We start from the raw sequence: 23,463 nt of genomic DNA on the forward strand, positions 1-23,463 counted from the left end.
GTACTCCATAAGTAAAACATGAAAATACTGGAAATTTGAAACCAGAACACAGAAGCTGACAGTATATAACAGCATAGTCAGCATCTGTGAAGAAAACAGACAATCTACACTTCTGGTTCATACCCGTCAGAGCCTTGATGAAGGGCATGACCTGAAATGTCAGCTGCTCTTTCCACAGATGCCGAATGACCTTGCTGTGAGTTTCCAGGTATTCCTCTACCACATGGAAATCAATATCTTTGCCTACTTAATCTATATCAGTATTCTGCTCAGATACAGGACATCTCTAAATATCTCATTCTGTTTTGCCCATTCAATTTCTGTATTTTTTTGTACTTTAGTGATACAATCCCAGCTTCAAGTGTGTATCAGTGTTGTAGTCACTACAATCTGAATGCACAGCTCAGTTATGATCCAGAATGTCACTCGCTAAATAATATCAGGGGTAGTTCTTTTGTTGCAGCTGTTGTAAGATTTAATCAGAAAAGGCTACTCAATTACTGTATGACAAAATAATTTACACAACTTTAGTTGCAAAGTAAGTCTATGAAGATTTGGTACATTTTTTAAGTGATCATACTAATTCAGTCTGTTAACATATGTAACATGTTGCCGGGGTTTATGAAAGGTCTGGGCTATGTCTTCAGTCTAATTCTATCTGTCCTTATAAAGTGATGCTGAACAATATAATTAATACAATTTATCTACGTCATAAACAGCTGAGCACGGTTTATGGGCTTGCAAATTAAAACCCCATTAGGTAAGAGGTGTAAAATTTCACTCAACACTGCATGGCATATGAGTAAAAATCTGCTTTAATTCTATTAGTGACTATTCTGGAGAGAATATTTGTCAAGCCCGTCTTAAATTAGAGCACATAGTTGCGAGCTATCTTTTCACAAGTCTCATTATATTTTTTGCTTGAATTTTCAACCTTCTGATGCCTTTGCAGACACATGGTAAGTATAATCAAGAGTCAGGGATCATTTCATCACCTCTGATGAAGATAAATGACTTCCAGTACAGGAACTGAACCTTGTCACAAACCATTTGCGCAAAATGGCACACTTGGGTTTTACATAAATCTGTAGGGAATACGATGAAAACCACAAGACAGCTCCTTGCAGGACATGCGTAGCTAAATTTTTAAAGAAGACTTTCACAGTTTTGGCACATTAGCCAAAGCCCAGTTGTAACATGGCAGCAATGTAGGAATATCTACATTGTGTTTGACCTATAACATTCACTCAACTGGTTACAAATATAATCTTACCATTTTAGAGTCATAGAGGTCAACAGCACAGAAAAGGCTATCGTGTCTGCACCAGTCAAAAACAACCGGCAAACTATTATTTTTTTTCATAAATTTAGAGTACCCAATTCATTTATATTCCAATTAGGGGGCAATTTGGCGTGGCAAATTCACTTACCCCGTACATCTTTGGGTTGTGGGGGCGAAAACCACGCAAACACGGGGAGAATGTGCAAATTCCAGGCAGTCAGTGACCCAGAGCCAGGATCGAACCTGGGACCTTGGTGCCATGAGGCAGCAATGCTAACCACTGCGCCACCGTGCTGCCCTGTGTAACTATTCAAATCCCATTTTCCAGCACTTGGCCCATAGCCTTCTATGCTTTGGCATCACAAGTGCACATCTAAATACTTCTTAAGTGTTATGAGGGTCTCTGCCTCCTCCACCCTTTTCGGCAGTGGGATCCAGACTCCCACCACTCACTGGGGGAAAAAGATTTTCCTCACATCCCCTCTAAACCTTCTGCCCCTCACCTTAAATCTATGCCGACTGGTCATTGATCCCTCGACCACATGAAGCAAAATTCTCGCCAGGCTCCTTGAATGGGCAACTGCGCATTTTGTAACAAAATATTCTCTGCACATGCCTTCATGTGTTGTGTGAGGTATGCAGAGCAGCAAGATAAAGTCAAAGATAAATTTGAAAATTACGCAAAGCAGATTAGGAGAAAAGATATTGCTGAGAAGCTTTGGAACACACAAATAATATGTTTAAACATTCCTGAATGGAAGTAAATTGAAAGATAACTGAAGAAGGATGTGAAAGCAAAAAGGGCTACAAAAATATTTAATCTACATCTGAGAAGAAAGAAAGTAACAAGTGAAGAGACAGCCAGAGGCATAGCCATAACACTTCAGAAAAGCATTGTATAGATCAGATGTGCTGAATTGTAAAGCAATAGTTAAAAGCAGAATGTAACTTTGTGGTTAATAGTTACAGCTGTCTGGCATCAGTGAGAATCTATAGCCACCTGTCCAATTCTGTTCTCCCCCCGCCCCGACCCCCCTCCCTCGCCTTAACCATTGCCCACAATACCTATTGTTGTAATAAAGGCAAGTAAAGTCGCCATAGTCCCAGATGGCTATAGGCTGCTTTCCCCTTTAAGTGGGGAGAGCTCACTGATGGTGATTTAACCTGAGGATCACCACACCTCAGACAAAGGGCACGGTTGAGAAGACGGGGCCTTTGCCATTGCGGAGGCGGAAGAGAACCCCCCTACCCGCATGCGCCAGTGATGACGTCAGTGGCCGCTGACGCACCGACGCATGCGCAAACCGGCGAAGGCCTTTCTGCCAGCCCCGATGCCGGGCATCGGGCGTCAAAGGCCATTGGCGCCGGTTTTGGCGGCAGTCGCGTGGTGCCAACCACTCTGCCGCGGGCCTAGCCCCTAAAGATGCAGAGAGGGGGACGCCCGACGCCGGAGTGGTTGGTGCCACACCGCTACGCCGGGACTCCCCCGCCCCGCCGGGTAGGGGAGAATCGCGGCCCTCATGTTTGGTATACCACTGTGTGCCATTTCACCTCCACCTACCAATTCTACTCTCTCAGAAACTGGAGAGCAACTTATAAAACTGCAAGAGAAGATGGCCAAGGATACAAATGTGGATAGGGAATTGCCAAGTCTATAGTTGGGACATGTTAGGGGCGACATGTGGCGCAGTGGTTAGCACCGTGACTGCGGCGCTGAGGACCCGGTTCGAATCCCAACCCTGGGTCACTGTCTGTGTGGAGTTTGCACATTCCCCCCATGTCTGCATGGGTTTCACCCCCACAACCCAAAAATGTGTAGGGTAGGTGGATTGGCCACACTAAATTGCCCTTAATTGGGAAAAAAAAATAATTAGGTATTTTAAATTTATTTTTTTTTTAATAAACAATTTTATTGAGGTAGTTTTTGGCTTTATAAACAGTTACAGACATCATCAGAAAGGAAGCAAAAAAGGCAAAAATGTGCAAACATCCACGTTCTTTCAATACTTCCACCGTAACATATTGCACAAGCCCGCTCCCCTCCCATCGGTACTACCCGCCATATTTTCCCTCCTACTCTACTCTAACCCCCCCCCCCCCCCCCCCCCCCCCCCTGCTGACGCTCACTCTCCCGCAAAGAAGTCAATAAATGGTTGCCACCTCCGGGTGAACCCCTGCACAGAACCCCTCAAGGCGAACTTGATTTTTTCCATCCCCAGGAAACTCGACATGTCCGCTAGCCACCACTCCGTCTTCGGGGGCTTTGAGTCCCTCCACGCCAATAGTATTCGTCGCCGGGCTATCAGGGAAGCAAAGGCCAGCACATCGGCCTCTTTCTCCCCCTGGACGCCCGGGTCTTCCGAAACCCCAAAAATTGCCACCCCTGGGCTCATCACCACCCTTGTTTTTAGCACCTGGGACATGACCCCCGCAAATCCCTCCCAGTACCCCCTCAGCTCAGGGCATGCCCAAAACATGTGAACATGGTTCGCTGGTCCTCCCGCACACCTAGCGCATTTGTCCTCTATCCCGAAAAATTTGCTCATCCGAGCCACCGTCATATGGGCCCGGTGAACGACCTTAAATTGGATCAGCCCGAGCCTAGCACATGTCGCGGTCGAGTTTACCCTACTCAGGGCCTCTGCCCACAGCCCATCCTCCATTTCCCCGCCTAGCTCCTCCTCCCATTTAAGTTTCAGTTCCTCTGTCTGGGACCCTTCCTCCCTCATGAGCACCTTATAAATACCCGAGACTCTACCCTCCCCTTCATCCCTCCCAGAGACTATTCTGTCTAGGATCCCCATTGGCGGGAGGCGCGGGAAAGATGGGACCTGTCTACGAACAAAGTCCCGCAACTGTAGGTATCTAAAATCATTTCCCCTTACCACCCCAAATTTCTCCTCCAAGCTCCTCAAACTCGCGAAGCTCCCTTCCAGGAACATATCACCCACCCTTCCCGCCCCTGCTCGCCGCCATACTCGGAACCCCCCATCCATACTGCCGGGGGCAAACCGATGGTTGTCGCAGATTGGCGCCCAGACAGACGCCCCCATCTCCCCCACATGCCTCCTCCACTGGCCCCATATCCGCAGGGTCGCCACCACTACCGGGCTGGTGGTGTACTTGGCCGGCGGCAGCGGTAGAGGAGCCGTGACCAGGGCTTCCAAACTGGAGCCCCTGCACGAAGCCGCCTCCACCCGCTCCCAAATAGACCCCGTACCCACCATCCACTTCCTTATCATAGCGATGTTGGCCGCCCAGTAATAATTGACCAGACTCGGCAAAGCCAGCCCTCCCTCGCTGCGGTTCCTCTCCAACATCGCCTTCTTTACCCGCGGAGACTTTCCCGCCCAGACAAAGCTCATGATCAGCCCGTTAACTCTTTTGAAGAAGGACTGTGGGATAAAGATCGGGAGGCACTGAAAAATAAACAAAAATCGAGGGAGGATTGTCATCTTTACAGTCTGCACCCTCCCTGCCAGCGACAGCGGGAGTGCATCCCATCTCCGAAACTCTCCCTTCATTTGCTCCACCACCCTGGCCAAATTTAACTTACACCCTGGCCAAATTTAACTTAGTATTTTAAATTTATAATAAAAAAATATTGGGCCATGTTTGCACCCAAGGTCCCACAGAAATTGTGAGGCAACCAGTTGAGGTGACATGGATTTGTTTAGAACTACGTTCCTATAAAATCATAGCACACAAAGCGCAACATTGAGTCATAGGGCACGATCCGATGGTCATGCTGCGCCTGAAAAGCATTTCACCGCTGCACAGCGTGGCTGATAAAAGCCGAAAGACCCCGCTGCCGGGATCTTCCCGGCTCGCCACACCTTGCAAGATGCAATGCGATATCGCGGGACTTTGCGATGTGAATCCCTCACTCTAATGTGCAGGTTCCAGAGGTACCTGAGACTTTGGAATTCATCCACTTCACCTCAGAGACCTCGGGCGAATGCCATTCAGTACTGGCCCCCACAGATGACACTTGTGGGGGTCTCCCAGGGAATTGGAGACCCCCAGCTGCATGCCCTTTGCCAGCTTAGCACCTTGGCAGTGCCCCAAGTCACCAAGCTGGCATTCTTCCGCATGTGCGATTGGGCCGGACATGCCCGGTGTGGGTGTTGGGATGGGTGTGGGGGGGCCGGGTACCCTCCCATTCCCATGCGTTCGGGTTGGGAGGGAGGTTGGGGATTGTTTTGGGGGTCTCAGAAAGTGGCGTCCCGAGTTCTCACTGCATGAGGGAGTTCCGGTGTGTGGAGCTCCCCACTGTACAAAACAGGGCTATGTGCGGCCTCGGCTGCGCATTTCCCGTTCAGACACCTTATACAATGCGAGTCGTGTTGAATAGCCATGTGTTTCTTGGCACTGCAAGTGCGGGGAAATTCGCGGCTAAATGCGCACGCTAGGGGACTTTGTTCCCTTTTGGAAGAATCGCATCCATAATCAAGGAAAAACCAGATCCATTCCATCCCCTCAACCACCATACAGACCTAATGCATTTAGGACAAGAGCCCAAATGCAACCAGGAACAATATCCAAGAATGAAACTCCCACATATCATTGAGTGAAATTTTAAAATACCTCCAGACAAGGTTACCATTACAAGATCTGGGTATACCAGCAGATTACCTTTACACTTTAAGACTCGCTGATTTATCAGTTCTCTACACTTATGTAATGGTGACGAAACATGAACATGTATTGTAAATAGTTATACTTATTTGAAACATGGAGACAGTATCCTTACGAAGAAAGAGGGGCATTGCAATATGCCTTTAAAGGATAGCAGTACAACATCACGTGAAAGGAAATGTGTCAGGCGATCCAGTCTTAGTTTCAATTTTGCTTTTGAACAAAGCACCGACACATGGATCTGCTGCTGATGTCTTCAAGCTTCCTATCTCTGTATAAATGTTCCCAGGTGCTTAGTCTAAGTAAATAAACCTGTTTTCACAATCCCTCGTGAGTGATTGGTGTCCAGATCAATATAATGAAGGACAGCAAAAATATTGATGCTACATCTCAGGAGTAAGAAATAAGGAGACAGTCAGGGATATAGCTATGCCACCTCACAAAAGCATTGCAGATCTGTTGAGTTGAATTGTAAAATAATAATTTAAACAGAAGATAATTTTGTGGATTACAATTAATGCTTTTGGCATCAATGGGAATCTGCGATCGCCTCTCCAATTCTGCTTTCTTCCCCTCTGAATCATTGCCCATAATATCTCTTCAGCAATGAATGCAGTCTGCAACATCCTCAATCTGATTAATTTTAGCGTGCGATACACTAAAGTCCAAACATGCAGATGCTTTTAGTTAGGTCTGACTTTTGTTAAAGTTTCAAAATTCATTCCAAAGCTATACAAGTTTCTAGTTGTGGCTAAACCTATTCCTAAAGATTAACCAAATATGTTATTAACTGAAATTAACTTATCAATATTTTTGGTCAGTGTGGGAAATATTGAAGATGATCTGACTGAACATTTTGCTCCCCAGAAAAAGCATGATTCCCCATTCACCTTTTATGTCTCCTTCCCATTTAAAGAAAGAAAGGCTGAGAGAAACCCAGCACCTGAAACCTGTATTCAATTTTCTAAAATTATTGTCGCTTGTTCTGATCTTCCAATATAAGGTGAAATGACTTTGTGATTGACATGCTGGACTGCAGTGGCATAGAAATAAAAAAGATTACTTTAAATTCCATTCAGCTAACTTTCCAGTTCAATAATTCAAGAAGTAAATGGTTTTGGATTGTGATTTGTGCAACAGCTACTTCTCTTGAGGGTGAGGGTTATTGATTCAGAGGAAAAAGATTGTCAGGCATGAAGCTTTAGATTCTATAGATCAATTTGATATAAGTAACTAAAAGTAGATGGCGACCAAATGATTCTGCAGTCATGATTATTTGTACTGATAGCTCGAACTTGTGATTTGTAAAAAAAAGTATGGAATGGATCTGCTTCATAATACATTTTAAATCAGGGAGCATATTGCAGCAATGACACAAAGCACTGCCATCTGAAAACAAAAAAGGTATAAATATTGATCAGAGATTTTATGACATTTCTGTGCTTGAATGTTTTAGCACTGATGAATGTTTCCATTTTATTTCAATAAATCTAAGTTAAATCACGTTCTGTAGTATAGTTTTTTCCTTAAATTCTGCCTTTTAGTATTCATCATTAGGTATTTGAATTTTTTTGGTCTTAAGTATTTGAAAGGAAATAGTAAAAACAGGTAAACTATCAATCTCAGTTAACTGTTGCATATTTTAAGAGCACTGGTGTTAATTTGCTTGATTTATTCTTGTTCAATTTTGTAAACATTTACACTAAGAGACCAATATCAAGAGCAAATTTTAGGACATCAAAAAATCCTGCAGGGGATTCTTTTGTCTGTAACATTCTGCCTCATATTAAACAACATAGTACATGACCCACAAAGGCAGCTTAACCTTTATGGCTTTACAAAATGCAGATGCTCTGGATATTAACGCTGACTTTAATGGCAATATTATTTTTCTACTTTAAATTCACTGGAACAAACCAGAATCATTTAACTTCTGTCATCCATGTTCTTTTTATTATCTGTATTGTTTGAGCAACTGCTGAGCAAACAAGCAGCAGCAGCCTGATTCACTCAAATTTGCTTACACTGGCATGTCACTTGATCCCACTGACCGAGAGTTCCTGTCGATTTACATCTAATTATGGCACTAATTGATTTGTTAGGCAACAAACAAATTTGGCATCAGCTTTTCATGAGTTACAATCCATAATTAATTGGACAATGCATTTGTTAATATTTGAACTTTTGTCATCCCTATTCATTGGTGTTCATCTATTGCTCAATCGCCTATTGGCAAAATTACCTGTGCTCTTAAAGCCAGGAGTTCGTGAGTAACAGCTTGCTTTTTGCTGTAAGGCAAAATAAGATCAGAAAAATATTTAATTCCATGCTGAACTCAGGGGTGTGTGTCTATTAGATAAGACATGAAATAATTAATTTTTCGTTAAAAAATATTTAATTATGTTTTGAAATCAGTGTGTTAATACAATTGTCTGCAGTGGGTGGCACGGTGGCACAGTGGTTAGCACTGCTGCCTCACAGCGGCAGGAACCGGGTTCGAATCCGACCTTGGGTGACTGTGTGGAGTTTGCACGTTCTCCCATGTCTGCGTGGGTTTCCTCCGGGTGCTCTGGTTTCCTCCCACAATCCAAAGATATGCAGGGTAGGTGGATTGGCCATGCTAAATTGCCTCTTAGTGTCCAAATGTTAGCTGGGGTTAGGGGATAGGGTGGGGCAGTGGGCTCTTACAAAGGATCGGTAGCAGACCCGATGCCCCTTCTTCAATGTAGGGATTCTATTATTCTATGACATTATATAATCATAGCAACATGCCATGTATCAGGATAGGAAAAGATCATTTGAACAATCAAGTCTGCCCTGGTGCGGGCAGCATGGTGGCACAGTGGCTAACATTGCTATCTCATAGCGCCAAGGTCCCAGGTTCGATCACGGCTCTGGGTCACTGTCCGTGTGGAGTTTGCACATTCTCCCCCTGTTTGTCTGGCTTTTTCCATTGCAACCCAAAAGATGTGCAGGGTAGGTGGATTGGCCACGCTAAATTGCCCATTAATTGGAAAAAATGATTTGGGTACTCTAAATTTTCTTTAAAAAAAAGTCTGCACTGGTCTTTTTTCCCCCATTGGTCACCTGATCAAATCCAGGCACATCCTCACTTTCCATACTCTTTAATATTTCTCTTGCAGCTTGGCTCAGTTGGTAATACTGTTGCCTGCGCGTCAGTGGATCAAAGGTTCACGATGCACTACAGATATGAGTAGAAAATCTAGACGAACACTTCATTGTTGGAGGGGCTATCCTTTGGATGAGAAAACACATCATCTACCCACAGAATGGCCTCTTCTCTACTGTAGATTTTTATGACGCTATGATTCTTAGGTGAATGCAAAATATTGCATGATACAATATCAAGAAGAGCAGGGAATTTTCCTCGTAAGCTCCCAGTACTCTTCCCCACACCCCGCCCCAACCAACATCATGAAAAGCACATAAACTGGTCAGTTGTTTGATATTTGTGTATGTAAATTGGCTACCACAAATGCCGACATATCATCTGTGTCCTTCAACAATAATTAATTGGCCGTGAACATCCTGCGGATGTGAACATTGCTATGTAAACACAAGTTCCTTATTTAAAAGAAATTTATTTCCCTTAATAAGAAAATATGAACCCCATTTCAGCAGAGGTTTTTATTGAAGAATCCCATATTCTAATCACCATCTATGTGAAGAAATGTTTTCTAACTTCATTTCCACTTTGTCGTAATATCATATTTTTTGCCTTAAAATTCTGTTCTCTTGTCACTGTCTCATTGATAGATAGAAATTAAACTTTCAATATTTTGAAGACCCTCAATCTTTTTAGTTCCAGTTAAACCCTCTAACTTCTCAAGTTTTCCTTCATAACAAATTCCTAATGTCTGGTGAAGGTACATTTTATTTCCTGCTCACTTTTGTATGCTTCCTCCAATTGGGAGCAGAAAACTGTCAAACTATAAATGTAAATGAGGTTATTTGCAAGTTTAATCTTATTCCTTTTTACTCATTATTGCTTTCCTTTTTATGTGCCTGTTGATATCATTTTAAATGTTTTATTTTTTATGGCCTTATCTATTGGTGAGCCTCCTATAATAGAATATGGGTGGAATTTTCCAATCTGTGCCCAGAATGCTGGTTGAGGTGGGAAAAGCGATGTTCAGTCCTCCAGCTGCACACCCAGTTTTTCTCTCCAGATAATCTGGCACACTGTGCGCAAAATATCTGGAGGTGTTGCCTACGTGGTCATGGTGGCGAGCCCTGATAGAACCGGTAATACTGGCTCCACAGAGATCCAGATGGCGCCCCGATCTGTGCTTAAAGAATGCACTCCCCATGGATCCGTGGAACAATCATCTCCCCCACACGCACTGGGGCAACCCCCCACTCCGGTTTCAGGTACTTTTCCCGGCCCCAAATTCCAACAAGCACAGGAGCAACACACTCATCATGGGCATGAGGATCCACCCGCCCTGAAGTACCGGGACAACCCCCCTGATACAAATAAGGGCAACCACCCCCAATGGAGATCCCCATAGGGCCGCCCGCAGTACTATGCTGGCAGTGGCACATTGGCAGTACCGGGGCCAATGGCAGGGTACCGGAAGCAGTGTCGGGGCACTGCGCGGGGATGTAGCTCTCCCCCGGGGGGGCTATGCCTACATGTGTGCGCCCGGTGGATGCCCCTCAGCTGCTTCATGTCTTTAAAAAGCAGTTATAAACCAATGTGACGTCGCGTTAGCACAGCGCATTTTAAAATATGCGGTGATGAAGTGGCGGGGAAGCACGCTAATGATATCAACGTTTATTTAAATATATCGAATGAAAGGGTGGAGCCTTGTTACATCACTCGCCAGCGAAAATCACGTTTTCCGATTCTCATGTGATTTTCTACCTGCATCACTGTTTGTGCTCCAGGGGGATGTGAGTGTAAATTTGCACCAAATGCATCTGTGTACCAAGGCTTCTTTACCCTTTCCATACTCTTACAATTAATGGGACACTTCCATTCTCTATTCTTTCAAACTGAGCTTTTCAGATTGCCTCGGCCATGTGGCCGCTTTTCCAGCCCCATTACATCCCAACGCAAATCCCTCATGGTTGGAAATCCTCGCCAGAGGACCATAACGGGATTTGAGATGGGGAGATCTCAGAATGACGCAATCAGGTTCACATCCCATGACCATATATTTTAATATATTTAAATATATTAAATCGACTTAATGCTAAATCTTCCGGGAACACCAGGTGCTCCCATCCGCCAGTGTGGCATAACGCTGGCAGAAATCACTTCTGGTTTCTACATCCAGAATGATGACTACATCCGGTGCTCGGAATCCAGTATAGGCCTTGGGTGGTCAGGACATGGCAGGGGTGATGCCAGCGATCTATGGGCAGAGGTGGTGTTGATGCCAGTGATTCTCATGGGGTGGAGGTTTGATGTAAATGAACCTTTTGGGGGTGCGTTGATGCCAGCAATCCTTGGGTGGGGGCGTTGATGCCAGTGATCATTGATATTGAGGGTGCCGATGCCTGTGTGTGGGGGAGGGCAGCCTTTAACTTCATTTTGAGATCAGGGCGACCTTTAATAAGGTGCCCTGATCTCTGTGGAGTAGGACTACCGGCACCTTTAGGCCGGGCCCCTTACAATGACTAAACACCCCCCTCTTCTAAAAATAGGCAAAGTATGGGATGGTCTGAATGGAAATTCTGCCTGTTTCTCTAAGGGGAGCATGCCAGTTTCCAGTCAGAACCCGACACGTTGCTATTTTTTGGCACAATTCCACCCACTATTTGCCATCCTGCGAATTTATATTGGCCCCTATCATCCATCGTAATCCTGGTTATAGTTTCCCATAATTTCAAATTGATACCATCAACAAATTTGGACAATTGTGATTCCTTAATTGCTATTTTATGTTCATTTTTGCATGTGCAGAGTAAATAATGGCAACCTCAAAACACGCCCTGTGGAACATTATTTACCTTGTACGGGACCCACCCAAGGTCAACGGACCGTTGTAATGGTTTGTTAAGCTATCCACCCCACTCATGATGATTCCCACCATGGGATCGGAAAATACTAATCTTAACCCCATGGGCGGGATTCTCCGTCCCACAAGGCCCGTTTTTCAGTGCGGCACACCCCCGCCATCAGCAGGATGGTCCATTCCCGCTGTCGGCCAATGGGATTTCCAATTGTGGCCACCCCACACCGTCAGGAAACCCCACAGCGGAGGATCTTGCCATCGGAGAATCCCGCTAGATATCTTTCCAGCCGTATAAACTTCCCTTTGCCTCTACGTTTTGCTCACTAGTCATTTCTCCATCTATGTGTCCTATGTGAGGATCAAAACTAGGAGTTTATGCTCAAAATATATTTTCGGGCATCGATCTTTCTACACAGATTTAATTTAGCAACAGCCTTTTATAATGGTTAAGCTGCTGAGCAACTGCTTTTCATCATGTACAGCAACAGAAATCATCCCTCTTTCAATGATTTGTAACAGTCTTTTTCTGCTGTGGGGCATCTTTAATGCGAATTATCCTGATCCATTTTAAAACCCTTCTGTGCTTTTGACCCTGTCCTCCCTCCCAAGCAATTTGTGCCCCAGGTTTCCTTAACCTTTGTCTTCTAAAGTGCAGATTTATGTGCTGAGACCCCCAGGTTGTATCCTGGATAAATCAAAAAATTCTGTGGCTAAAACACAAAACATTCATTTCAAAAGACATATATGTACCCTTTGCACAGTTACTTCTCCATGCGTGAATGGGATATTCGGGTTTTAAAAGCAGGAGGCCAATGACATGTCATATTGCGCAACAGTTAAATTTCTGAAGAATGGATTAAAACGAGGCAGCAATGAAAGTTTGCTCTTGCTTTATTCTTTGGGCTATGTGAATGTGTGAGTTACTTTGGCTACTGCTCGGTATTTTATCACTATTTTTTTCATTGTTAGACCGTACATTGATAATGCCTCCATTTTGGTCTACAGAGACTCTTATGGATTCAAGATGGGCGACTGCCGAATTGGGATGGACTGCATACCCAGAATCAGGGGTAAGGACAATTTACGCAATAGATTATTGACTAACCCAATTAAAACAGTAAAACAACTTTGAAGAGCTTTCAGTGCTTTGAGGTAATTACTGAGGCTGACATTCTGGTGCAGTAATGAGGGAATCAAAACAGAAAATGCTGGAAATACTCAGCAGATCAAGCAATGTTGTGAACAGAGAAACAGAGTTAACATTTCAGGTCAGTGACCTAATGTTACAGTACTAACAGAATTGCGTATTGATGGAGCTGTTACCCTTCAGATGAGATGTTCAACTCTGGCTCTGTCCATTAAAATTGTTAAAGATATTTTAACACTGTATAAAGAATATTAAGAATTGTATCCTCTGCAACTGATATTGTTTAAAAACGACCATCTGCACATTCACCTCTTTGCTGTTTGTGGTACGCTGCAGATGGAGGATCGCTGCTGCTTCTCACTATATTACAGTATTTATTGCACTACTAAAGTAATTAACTACGTGAAACATTTTGGAATACTTCAACATGATGCAATGCAAAATTTTGAAAAACGAGTGTAGTTACCGCGAAATCTTTGTTGACCAGTTAAAGTCTGTTGAATCAGTGGTACAGGAAGAGTCGTGAGCAGTCATTTTCATGGATCCAAGCCCAAGTGTATTGGGCAAGGGGGAATAAACTGCTGTAATCGAACCTACTCAATTTTCCACTACTTAAATTCATTTGAGGATTAAAATTGAATAAATTACCTTACAGACCTATGTTTCAACCTAGCTGAATTTCTGAAATTCAGTCTGCCCATACAATACAGTGCACCTGGGCGTGGATCCAAGAACATTTCCATTTTATCTATAATTGGTAATGGATAATTATGAAAAATCTTTTATAAATCTTCCAATTATATGCCAAATATTGCAAGTGCTATTGTTTGCACAGCTTCAGAGTACAAATTCAGTCCAAGATCCCCAACATTTGAATAAGAATGGACAATTACAAACTGACATGGAATCTTATGCAGACAGAAAACAACTTGGACTTAACTAGTCAATGTCAAGTAACAAATCAAATATGCCAACATATGTCAGTAAAAATGGTTAAAAAAAGGGCTATAGCAATTAATTGAAAGGATTGTTTGCAAGCGTGGAAATTAATTAGAAGGAATATTAAGTACAACCAAACCCTGATACATAACTAATTTACCATCTTAGAAATCCTGCCTAAGTCAGGGTCACATTTGAATTAAGACTCCGCTAAACTACAAGCGAAATAAATCGATGATGAGTACTACACAGAACATTTTCTCTGTCAGTAGCAATCTGAGGAGGAATATTTGAACAGCTGTGAAACTTCTGAACAGAAGAAAAAGATTGGTCAATGAGTGAAAATATCATTAATCTTTACATGCCCTTTCATCATTCAGTATGAGAAAGATTATGGACAAGTTTAATTTCTGTATTGAAAACCAGGTGCAATTCACACGTGTCAAGCATGTATTTTCCCACCATTTGCATCATATGACTCTTTTATATCTAACGTACATGGACAGTATTTCCATGGAGTAAAACAAAACATTCTTGTCTTGAGCAAAGTCTGAGTTTCACTTTATTTTTGCTTTTAATAAATATTTTTCAAATGTAAAAAAAAAACACTCTTTTATATGAAAGCCCCACAGGGACAGTGTTTGGATAAGATAAATGCACCAAGGCGCCTGTCTCAATTATATTTATCTTTGCCTAATCTATGTTCGCAAATTAGTAAGTGACTCTTCAATTTAAATATGCGTACAAACATTCCTATGAAACAGATTGTGGTTGCCAACCTTTTCAAAAGCTTACAGCATTAAGTAATTACTGTAACCACACAAGTTACTTCTTAAGATGTGTTTGCAATCGTTCTGAAAGATAAACAGAAGAATGTATGAAGTGGAACAAGAAGAAGCAGTTTAGCCTGTTAATTATACTTCATCCAGTTACAAATATTTTAGTAGCATTGCATGCTGTGCCCTCTTCCTTTTCCAATGCCCTGTCCAAAGCTCAGATTGGAGTCAGTTTTACAATGTCTCTCTACTCCAAAGTCATTTTCTTTTTAGACAAATGTAATTAGCTGTGCGACCACAGTGACAATTATTTAATTTAAAAGGCCTCACCAAGCAAAAAAAATAAATGTAATTAGAATCTCTGAAGTTGCTTTGGTGATTAGAAATAAATAAATTAATTTGCAATTTGTGCTTGAACAGTGGTTCTGCATATTGTAAGCTACAGTGGTGTTCAATATGCCGAACAAAAATATCAGCCACACCTTTAAAAAAATATCCCACTGTCAACAAATTTTAGTCCAGGCTCCTGAGAGAGGCCTGGCTAATTTAAAAGAAAAAAGCGGCCTTGAGTATTTTCCAGGCCTAGGCTTGATGGGACCTATGACATTTAACAGCTATTAACTACTTAGTAAATCTAGCAGCCTAGACATCAATAATCACATTTTAGAAAACAAATCTTCACAGTTATTTTAGTTTGCCCATACCAGCAGCCTCAAATGTCAACCTGTGTTCCGGGAAGTCAATCAGTAAAGGTTTAGCACTGGGCTAAATCGCTGGCTTTGAAAGCAGACCAAGGCAGGCCAGCAGCACGGTTCAATTTCTGTATCAGCCTCCCTGAACAGGCGCCAGAATGTGGCAACTAGAGGCTTTTCACAGTAACTTCATTTGAAGCCTACTTGTGACAATAAGCGATTTTCATTTCCATAAAGATTACACAATTTGCACCGTGAATTGTCTTGTTAATGTAACATTTCTATTCACACAAAGTTGTGAATTCAAAATGTTACAAAAGTTGATTAGGAGGTACATTAAATATTATGTTGGGTACTAGTTGAAAAGCAGTATATCGCGGATGCTGGAAATCTGAATTAAAAGAATAAAATGCTGGAAATACTCAGTAGGTTACATAACATCTGCGGAGGGAGAAATAGTGAACATTTCAGGTCGGGGCGTGATTCTCCGCTCCCCACGCCAGGTGGGAGAATCGCAGGCGGGACCCCCGACAAATTTCACACACCCTGGCGCCCCCCGCGATCCCCCTCCCCCGGGCTCGGAAGAATCGCCGCTCGCCGTTTTTCACGGGATTTTCTACCCCTGTTTTCGGCAGGCAGGAATAGTGGCAAGGGCAGAGAATAGTGGGGAGCTTTTATGTACTAATGGGAACCCCATTAAAATACATTGCCACATACTTATCGGGCCTCCTTGCTGTATCATCCCCCACGTAAGGAATGTACTGGGTGACATCACCTCGGTGGGGTTTAACAACATGTTCTGTAAAACGGGAAACTGGCAAACAGAACCTGCCGGGGCGCACAGGTAAGTACAGTCCCCAGGTGGAAGAGGCACATGCCTGGCAGCACCCTGGCACTGCATTCGGCACTACGGCGGGGGAGGTGCCTTCGTGGGCAAGGTGCCGAGTGTTATGTGGTGTGGGGGGATCAGTGGTTATGGGATGAGTCCGTATTTTCCTTTTACATTGGGGCATCCTTAGAGCCACTGTCGCTGGTGGGGCTGGCTCTAAATGAGTCCATCCCACCAGCATGACGTGTGGGAACCACCTCCTGGCTTTTCTTTGGCAAAGTGTTTGAAAGTTTGGCAGGAAAAGCCAGCAGTGCAAACGATGGGCTGCACACCACTTCCCTCAAATGGGTTCGCACTTTGCCAAAAAAAAGTCCCGATTCCGCTAAAGTCAGCCGAGATTTGAATGGCTTGCCACGTGCTCCACGGGGGAACCCACCCGGAAAATCCTGGCCGACAGTCTGAAATTGTTGAACTCAGTGTTGTCTGGAAAACTGGAAAATGCCTCATTGAAAGATGAGGTGCTGTTGCTCAATATATTATTTGGGCTTCACCATAAGGCCAGTAATTGGGTTGCATGTTTGATAATATTTAATTAAAGCAGAATGGAATTGAAACATGTATCATAAAGTTTTGATCATATGTATATGAATGCTGCAAGCAACTGCAGCAGCAACAAAAGGATTATTTTAAATGATTGAGAATGTGTAATTCCATCACTTCAAGACAGTTTGAATTTTCACTTCCAATTCAACTATTTTATAGTTAATGTAACGTTAACATTAGAAACATAATATTTGTACAATGATAGTGTTTATTTTACTGTCACAACAAATATTCTTTGTTTTCTTTGTTCAGTGGGAAGAAGTAAGTGGATATGATGATGCAATAAATCCTATTCGCACATACCAGGTCTGTAATGTGAAGGAGGCAAACCAGAATAATTGGCTTCGAACTACTTACATTGCCCGTAAAGATGTTCAGAGAGTATATGTGGAGATGAAATTCACTGTGCGGGACTGCAACAGCATACCAAATATCCCAGGTTCTTGTAAGGAAACCTTTAATTTATTTTACTACGAATCTGACACAGACTCGGCAACAGCATCTACTCCATCCTGGATGGAGAACCCTTATGTGAAGGTGGACACCATTGCACCAGATGAGAGTTTTTCCAAACTGGAGTCTGGGAGAGTCAACACGAAGATTAGAAGCTTTGGTCCATTGTCCAAGAATGGATTCTATCTCGCGTTTCAGGATCTGGGATCATGCATGTCACTCATTTCTCTGCGTGTTTTCTACAAGAAATGCCCAGCCGTGATTGCAAATTTTGCAGTTTTTCCAGAAACAGTGACTGGGGCAGAACCTACATCACTTGTCATTGCTCCTGGTACCTGTCTCAATAATGCGATTGAACTATCTGTCCCCCTGAAGCTATATTGTAACGGTGATGGGGAGTGGATGGTACCTGTTGGAGCTTGTACCTGTGCTCCTGGATATGAAACTGCTGAAAAGGAAACTGCTTGCCAAGGTAGGAACATGTTCAAGTGATTCTGGTATTTTAGCCTCTTTTCACTTAAATGTTTTAGAGATTTCCTATTTCATGAAAGCTTTAGTTACTTAAGTCTAATTTTTGGAATATTTTCCAGTGTGTTTTTTTCAATTCTCAATACAATCACATAACTTAATACTCTGATGGAAATTTGATAAATCTCTGGAGATATAAATATTGGGCAGATTCTTGTGCTCTCCCCTCCGGTGAGTTTGGTGGTGTGGCATGTGATTGCGTGGGAGGGTGATGGATGGGGACCCTGGCTTCTTCACCTCCATCGGTTAATTCCGAGACATGAAGGCCTTTGGATAATCCTATCACTCCATTGGAAATTGAAATCCTTAAGTTGGAAACTAATGCACACTTAAGGGCTTCAACCTGCTGCCACTATTATTAACACCATGGTGGGTGGAAGGCTCGTTACGCAGGGAACAGGATAAACAGGCATGGGGCTATATTCTCCGAGTTTCGTGCCGAAATCACATTCGGCGTGGGGGCGGGGAATGGGCATTCACGGGGGAATCGTTGCCGGCACCACTCCTGCGGTTTTCAAGTCCCCGGAGAATTGCTCACGAATCGCGCGCGTGTGGTCTACTCGGCGCGAGTTGGGGGCCATTGACAGAGACCGTTGGGCACCTTGATTGGCGGCTGCGGACTCAGGGGGGCGGGGGGATCCTTCACCGGGATGGGGGAGCCTCCTGGATGGCCAGGCAAGTGATTGGGCAGCACAGATCCGCGGGCGCGTGCGATATCGGGGTGACCTATTTCTTCTATTCCGGTCTGCGGTGCAAGTTCGCCATGTCGCACGGGGCGCCATGTCCCAACCGGAAGTGCCGAGCCCCGTATCTGCAGCCAGAGCTGCGAGAAGCACTCCGGGGCCTTGCAAGCCCTCAAGACGCTGGCGTGAGGTCGTAGCCCCATTTCTGGAGAATCGAGCCCATGTTTGGTTGAGGGCTCTCAACGCCCTTGTTATCAAGTGACCAGGTTAAAAGGAAATAGCCACTGAGACCCACATCCAGCCTTTTCTCCCTCCGCCATGACCCCCCCCCCCCCCCCTCTCCCTGCCATAACTCATTTGTCATTGGATAGGTGTAGCACCAGAAGTAGCCATCAACTCCCTGGTGGTGCTACTGAGTCGGCCAATCAGAGATGGGAGGGACATCGCTACAGGAATTCTTGATCTGAGGGAAAGGCTCTTTGTTGGCCTGTCAAGTGCCTGAGTGGCACAAGATGTGGCAGGTCTACCTGAAAAGATGGTGATATGGGGTCTCACCAGCTCTCCAACTGCCAGCCAAGACCTCCATTGCCTCCAGAAGATTGTTTCGTCCAGGTTCCTCAAATGGAATAATTAGAAACTAGGTCTAGCTGTTAAGTTGTCCTAGGATTTTCTGTACCATGTACATCTTGGTCTTGCAGCAGGTGATGATGGTTTATTCTACATGTCGGACCCAAATGAAGCCAAACACTATCTGTTAGTTATGGGTCTCACTTGAATGGACTTTATCAAGATGCAATATGCTAAACTGCCCTTAGTGCCCAAAAAGGTACGGTAAGGTTAGGTGGGGTTACGGGGATAGGGTGCAAGTGTGGGGATAGGGTGGAGGTGTGGGCTTAGGTAGGGTGCTCTTTCCAAGGGCCGGTGCAGACTTGATGGGCCGAATGGCCTCCTTCTGCACTGTAAATTCTGAGATTCTGTGATGTGCAACAAAATGTTCACATCAACTTTATGTTCTATCTTTTTCAGCTAGTAAACCCTTTGGGTTTCATTAATTATTACCTATCTTCTTTCATTTCCTCTCCTTGGTGAATCGTGGGGCTAAGTCATTGGTAAGACTTTGTTTAAGTGCCCAAGCACTGAAAAATGCTGGGTGGGATTCCCCGGCTTCCCAGCAGCGTGTTTCTCGGTGGTGCACCATTCGCTTGTGGCGGGATTCAATGCTCGTGCCACTGTGATTGGGAATTCCCATTGAAGCCATCCCAGGCCACCGGGAAACTCGTGGGAGGTCGTGCTCTGCTGGCAGGACCAGAGGATCCCACTTCCAGTGAAAGGCCAGAGAACACAGGCTGCTGGTTCATAAAACCTGGGACATACCAGAATAATTGGCACCATAGGAATGTAATGCCCGGGATCAGAGCTACTGATGCAGCGGATACGATCAAATCATTATTTTGACATTCTGGTTAATTTAATTATGAATGTGACAGTGTATAGGTTTTGTAGAAATTTTTCACAGAACACAAGATAAGTCACAATAGGCCAAGATAGGGTAGGATGTTCATGTTCTAATAAAATGAATGTGCAGGAATCTTTCCCATTCCAGGTTTTCTTGTGTTCCTTTCTCAAAGCTGGCTGCAGCTTTTTCACCAATTGTTTCAATAGAATCTATTGATAAAATGGAAAGGAAAATCTGTCAGAAAACTGGTTTAGACTTCAGTGGGAAGGTTATTAACTGGTTGTGCAGTCCTTTGGAACCTAAATTATGCTGAAAATTGAGAATGCTCTTGTTTCGAAAGGACTCTGCAAGTGATGAATGAGATTTGTTATGTGCATGTATTTGATGGATGCAGCTTCTACAGCCTAAGAGGTTTCGGCCTAGCTTTGCATTCGGAACACCTGCCACAACAAAATAAAATGATAATTACCAGGATGTAAAAATGCATGTTATGGTTTTTGGTAGGGAAATTAAATTTTCCAACTAGTTCTGACCCATATGAGAAATACACTCGATCAAAAAAGGCCATTGAGCCCACCAGGTCTGTTTCCTCCATAGGCCCTATAAAGTTCATTCTGACTTGAACTTCACCCAGTCCAGTCAGTCTCCTGAGGAAGACAACAAAAGTAAATATCCAAGAAGATAAATCTGTATTAAGTTTTCCCTGATTCTCAAAAGCTAATTGAGTAAAACTCCAAAACATTAGGTCAGTTTTACTTCCTCACTCACCCAAAATGCGTCATTGGATTTTCAAAGTAAGGTGTCCTAAATTGTGCACACGAGTTCCAAATATGCTCTTAATAGTCAGTGAATCTGGCTTAAATAACACGTCTTGATACTGGAGGTCCTTAAGATGCAGCCCATTATCTGTTTAGCCATTTTTCAACCTCACATTGCTTTCATGCTTTCAGTGAATTGTGGAAAGTCAAGTTCAACCATTGTGCACGCTCAATTCTTACAATGCGTGTACTTTATGTTACTTTTCCAAAGAAGTACATGGATTACTTCTGATCCCATTGTGTATGCCATTTCGAATACATTCAAACTTCCTTTCACTAGGTTTTGCCGATATAATTTGGTGTCATCAGCAAATTTTAGAAATCCATTCTATAATAAACGTATCTAATGGAACACATTTGAATTAAAACACAAATTAAAATTCCAGGTGATTAACCGTCAGAGCTGATCCCGTTCCAGCATTAGTTTAACTGGAATTGCACAGGAAACCACCTGTGGGTGGGATTTTACAGCCTTTCCTGAAGGTGACCCCTGTGGTGTGTTCCCCGGCAATGGGGTGGGGGAGCCATGCAAACCATTGCCATTGCCTTAATTGGAACCGGACAATCCCTCCAATGGCGATCCACGTCCGCTGCCAGAAAACATGCCGTTTTGGGAAGGAGGGTGTGGCTGGGCCGAAAATCCTGGCCTATGATTGTAAGAGGAGCTTCCATTCAACTTCTAATTAAGTTATTGGTAGAAGATTTTGCTCTCCCAAAGGTTTTGGGCCTAAATGTATTATTGTTCTATGTGTTAACATTACTTTATCTATTTCTTACGAATGTCAAAAATAGGATATCTTCTTGGAGGTGCTGAGCAAGCACAGAATCGCCTCAATTGAAGAATCAATTCTTACAGTTTATACTTATTTTACTTCCACAAAAAGGACTTGGTTTTCATCCTTGATGAGAATTGAGAAAATGCCTGGCTTGGCCTATTCACTAAAGGAGAAAATATCCACAAAGAATAGATTTTCAATGTCACAGAGGAAAGTGTGTGGACTGCAGTCTGGCCAGTGGAGCTGGAGGAAGGACTGGAAGCAGCTCCAGGGGTGGTTAGGTGACTAGGCGGACTGTATAAAAGATTCATTTCAGTGCTGTGGAACTTTGTCCTATTTAGATTTAACACAGAAAAGCCATCCAGACCTCATTCCTCATATCCCCTCACCCCCCCTCCCACACACTTGCTATGCTCCATCCATGCCACCTAAAGCCCCCATTCAGCCCCTATGGCCTCTCATGCATCCTCTGATGAAACTGCAAACAGTTGAAACCTCTTAATCTTGTGTAAATAAACAAGCAATGTTTTCTCTGGGACTTAGGTTTTTAACAAACTATTCAAGTTTGGGCTCTCCACCAAGCCTCATTATGAATGCTTGGCTGAGTTCCCAGCCATCCACTTGATTACTACAACAGCGAAACCCCTAAGGGAAAAAAGCTTTCATTGACAGCTCAGGTTCTCTGATCTCTGCTGTCATTTTCACAATGCTTACACAAATTAAGAGATTTCAGGTGCTTGCAGTTTCAGCTATTGTAGCTTTAAAGGTTTTGATGATTAGCATTTGTAAAGTATCCTGTAATAAAGGATTTTTTTAAATGTAGTAGAATGTTATGAATTAATGCTTTTTAAAATACGTTTTTTAAACATTCCATTGTCACTCCATTCCATTCCATTCCATGCAGAGGTATTGTGGCAGGGGTAGCATCCCTGCCTCTGGGCCAAAAGGTTTGGGTTAAAATCCCAGTTCAGGACTTGATGACCACAGAAGTTGTGTTCGTAACATGACCAAACAGATGGGTTATTAGCCTGTAAATTCTTCCATTATGCCTGATGACAGGCAGTAAATGGGTGAGATTTTCCTGGTTAGCTGCAATGCAGAATGCAATGGCAAACCACTGCTGTACTTTGCCAAGCATAATCATGGACCAACCCCATCTTAGGGCATGGGACCCGGAGGAGAAGGAGAATTGTCATAATAAGGTTCATTTGTTCTAAACAGTGACTTGTGCATCAGTAGGATTGGAGCTCCACAGCTTGGAATAGGGGGCATGAGAGGCTACAGGGAATTTTTTGAAGGACTTAACTTTGCATGCGTGAATGAGGGCCATAGGGATTGTTTGACGGTCATACATTGGCATGGGGGGGGGGCATCACAGGCCAAATGGGCTGTTTGCGGGTATACCTTGGCAATGGGGGCATGAGGAGGATATTTTGAACTTACCTTTTAAAATTTCTCCTCATACCATATGTATGGTTCAGAAAATCTCTGAGGTTGTTGTAAACCACCACTCACTGAAAACCTGGCCTGACTTCATGAAAATTGCAGAGGATTCAAAATTGCAGTGGAGTCGGTCAGATTGGGAGTGCAGGGTGTGGGCTTTTGAACTGAACTAGCCCACACCTTTAAAAGGCACTCCTGAAAATCAGAAACACCAACGATGCTGGCTGCCATTTTCAAAGAGCTCCTGTGCCAACCCGACTCAGTGAGAACCCAGCTCCGAATGTTTGGAGTTGCAGCACATTGCAGCAGCACTTTTCAGGTTATTTAATTCAGATGACCAAAAAGTCTATTTTTCCTGAAGCAAACAAGATTATTTCTGGCATATCTCTATACTGCAAGTGATAGGCTGGGCAAAA

The 23,463-nt window shown here is 43.6% G+C and overlaps 1 protein-coding gene across 4 annotated transcripts in view; it reads left to right on the forward strand.

Annotated features, from left to right (window-relative positions):
- Nucleotides 1-23,463, forward strand: part of LOC119975407 (ephrin type-B receptor 3-like) — a 108,843-nt gene that overhangs the window by 14,754 nt on the left and 70,626 nt on the right. For all 4 annotated transcript variants that reach the window (XM_038815021.1, XM_038815023.1, XM_038815022.1 and 1 more), the window contains exons 2-3: nt 12,910-12,974; nt 17,143-17,815. In XM_038815021.1, the coding sequence (XP_038670949.1) occupies nt 12,910-12,974; nt 17,143-17,815 (738 nt within the window). The remainder of the gene's footprint in view (nt 1-12,909; nt 12,975-17,142; nt 17,816-23,463) is intronic.

This window comes from Scyliorhinus canicula, chromosome 13, assembly GCF_902713615.1.
Source record: "Scyliorhinus canicula chromosome 13, sScyCan1.1, whole genome shotgun sequence".
NCBI classification, from domain to species: Eukaryota; Metazoa; Chordata; class Chondrichthyes; order Carcharhiniformes; family Scyliorhinidae; genus Scyliorhinus; species Scyliorhinus canicula.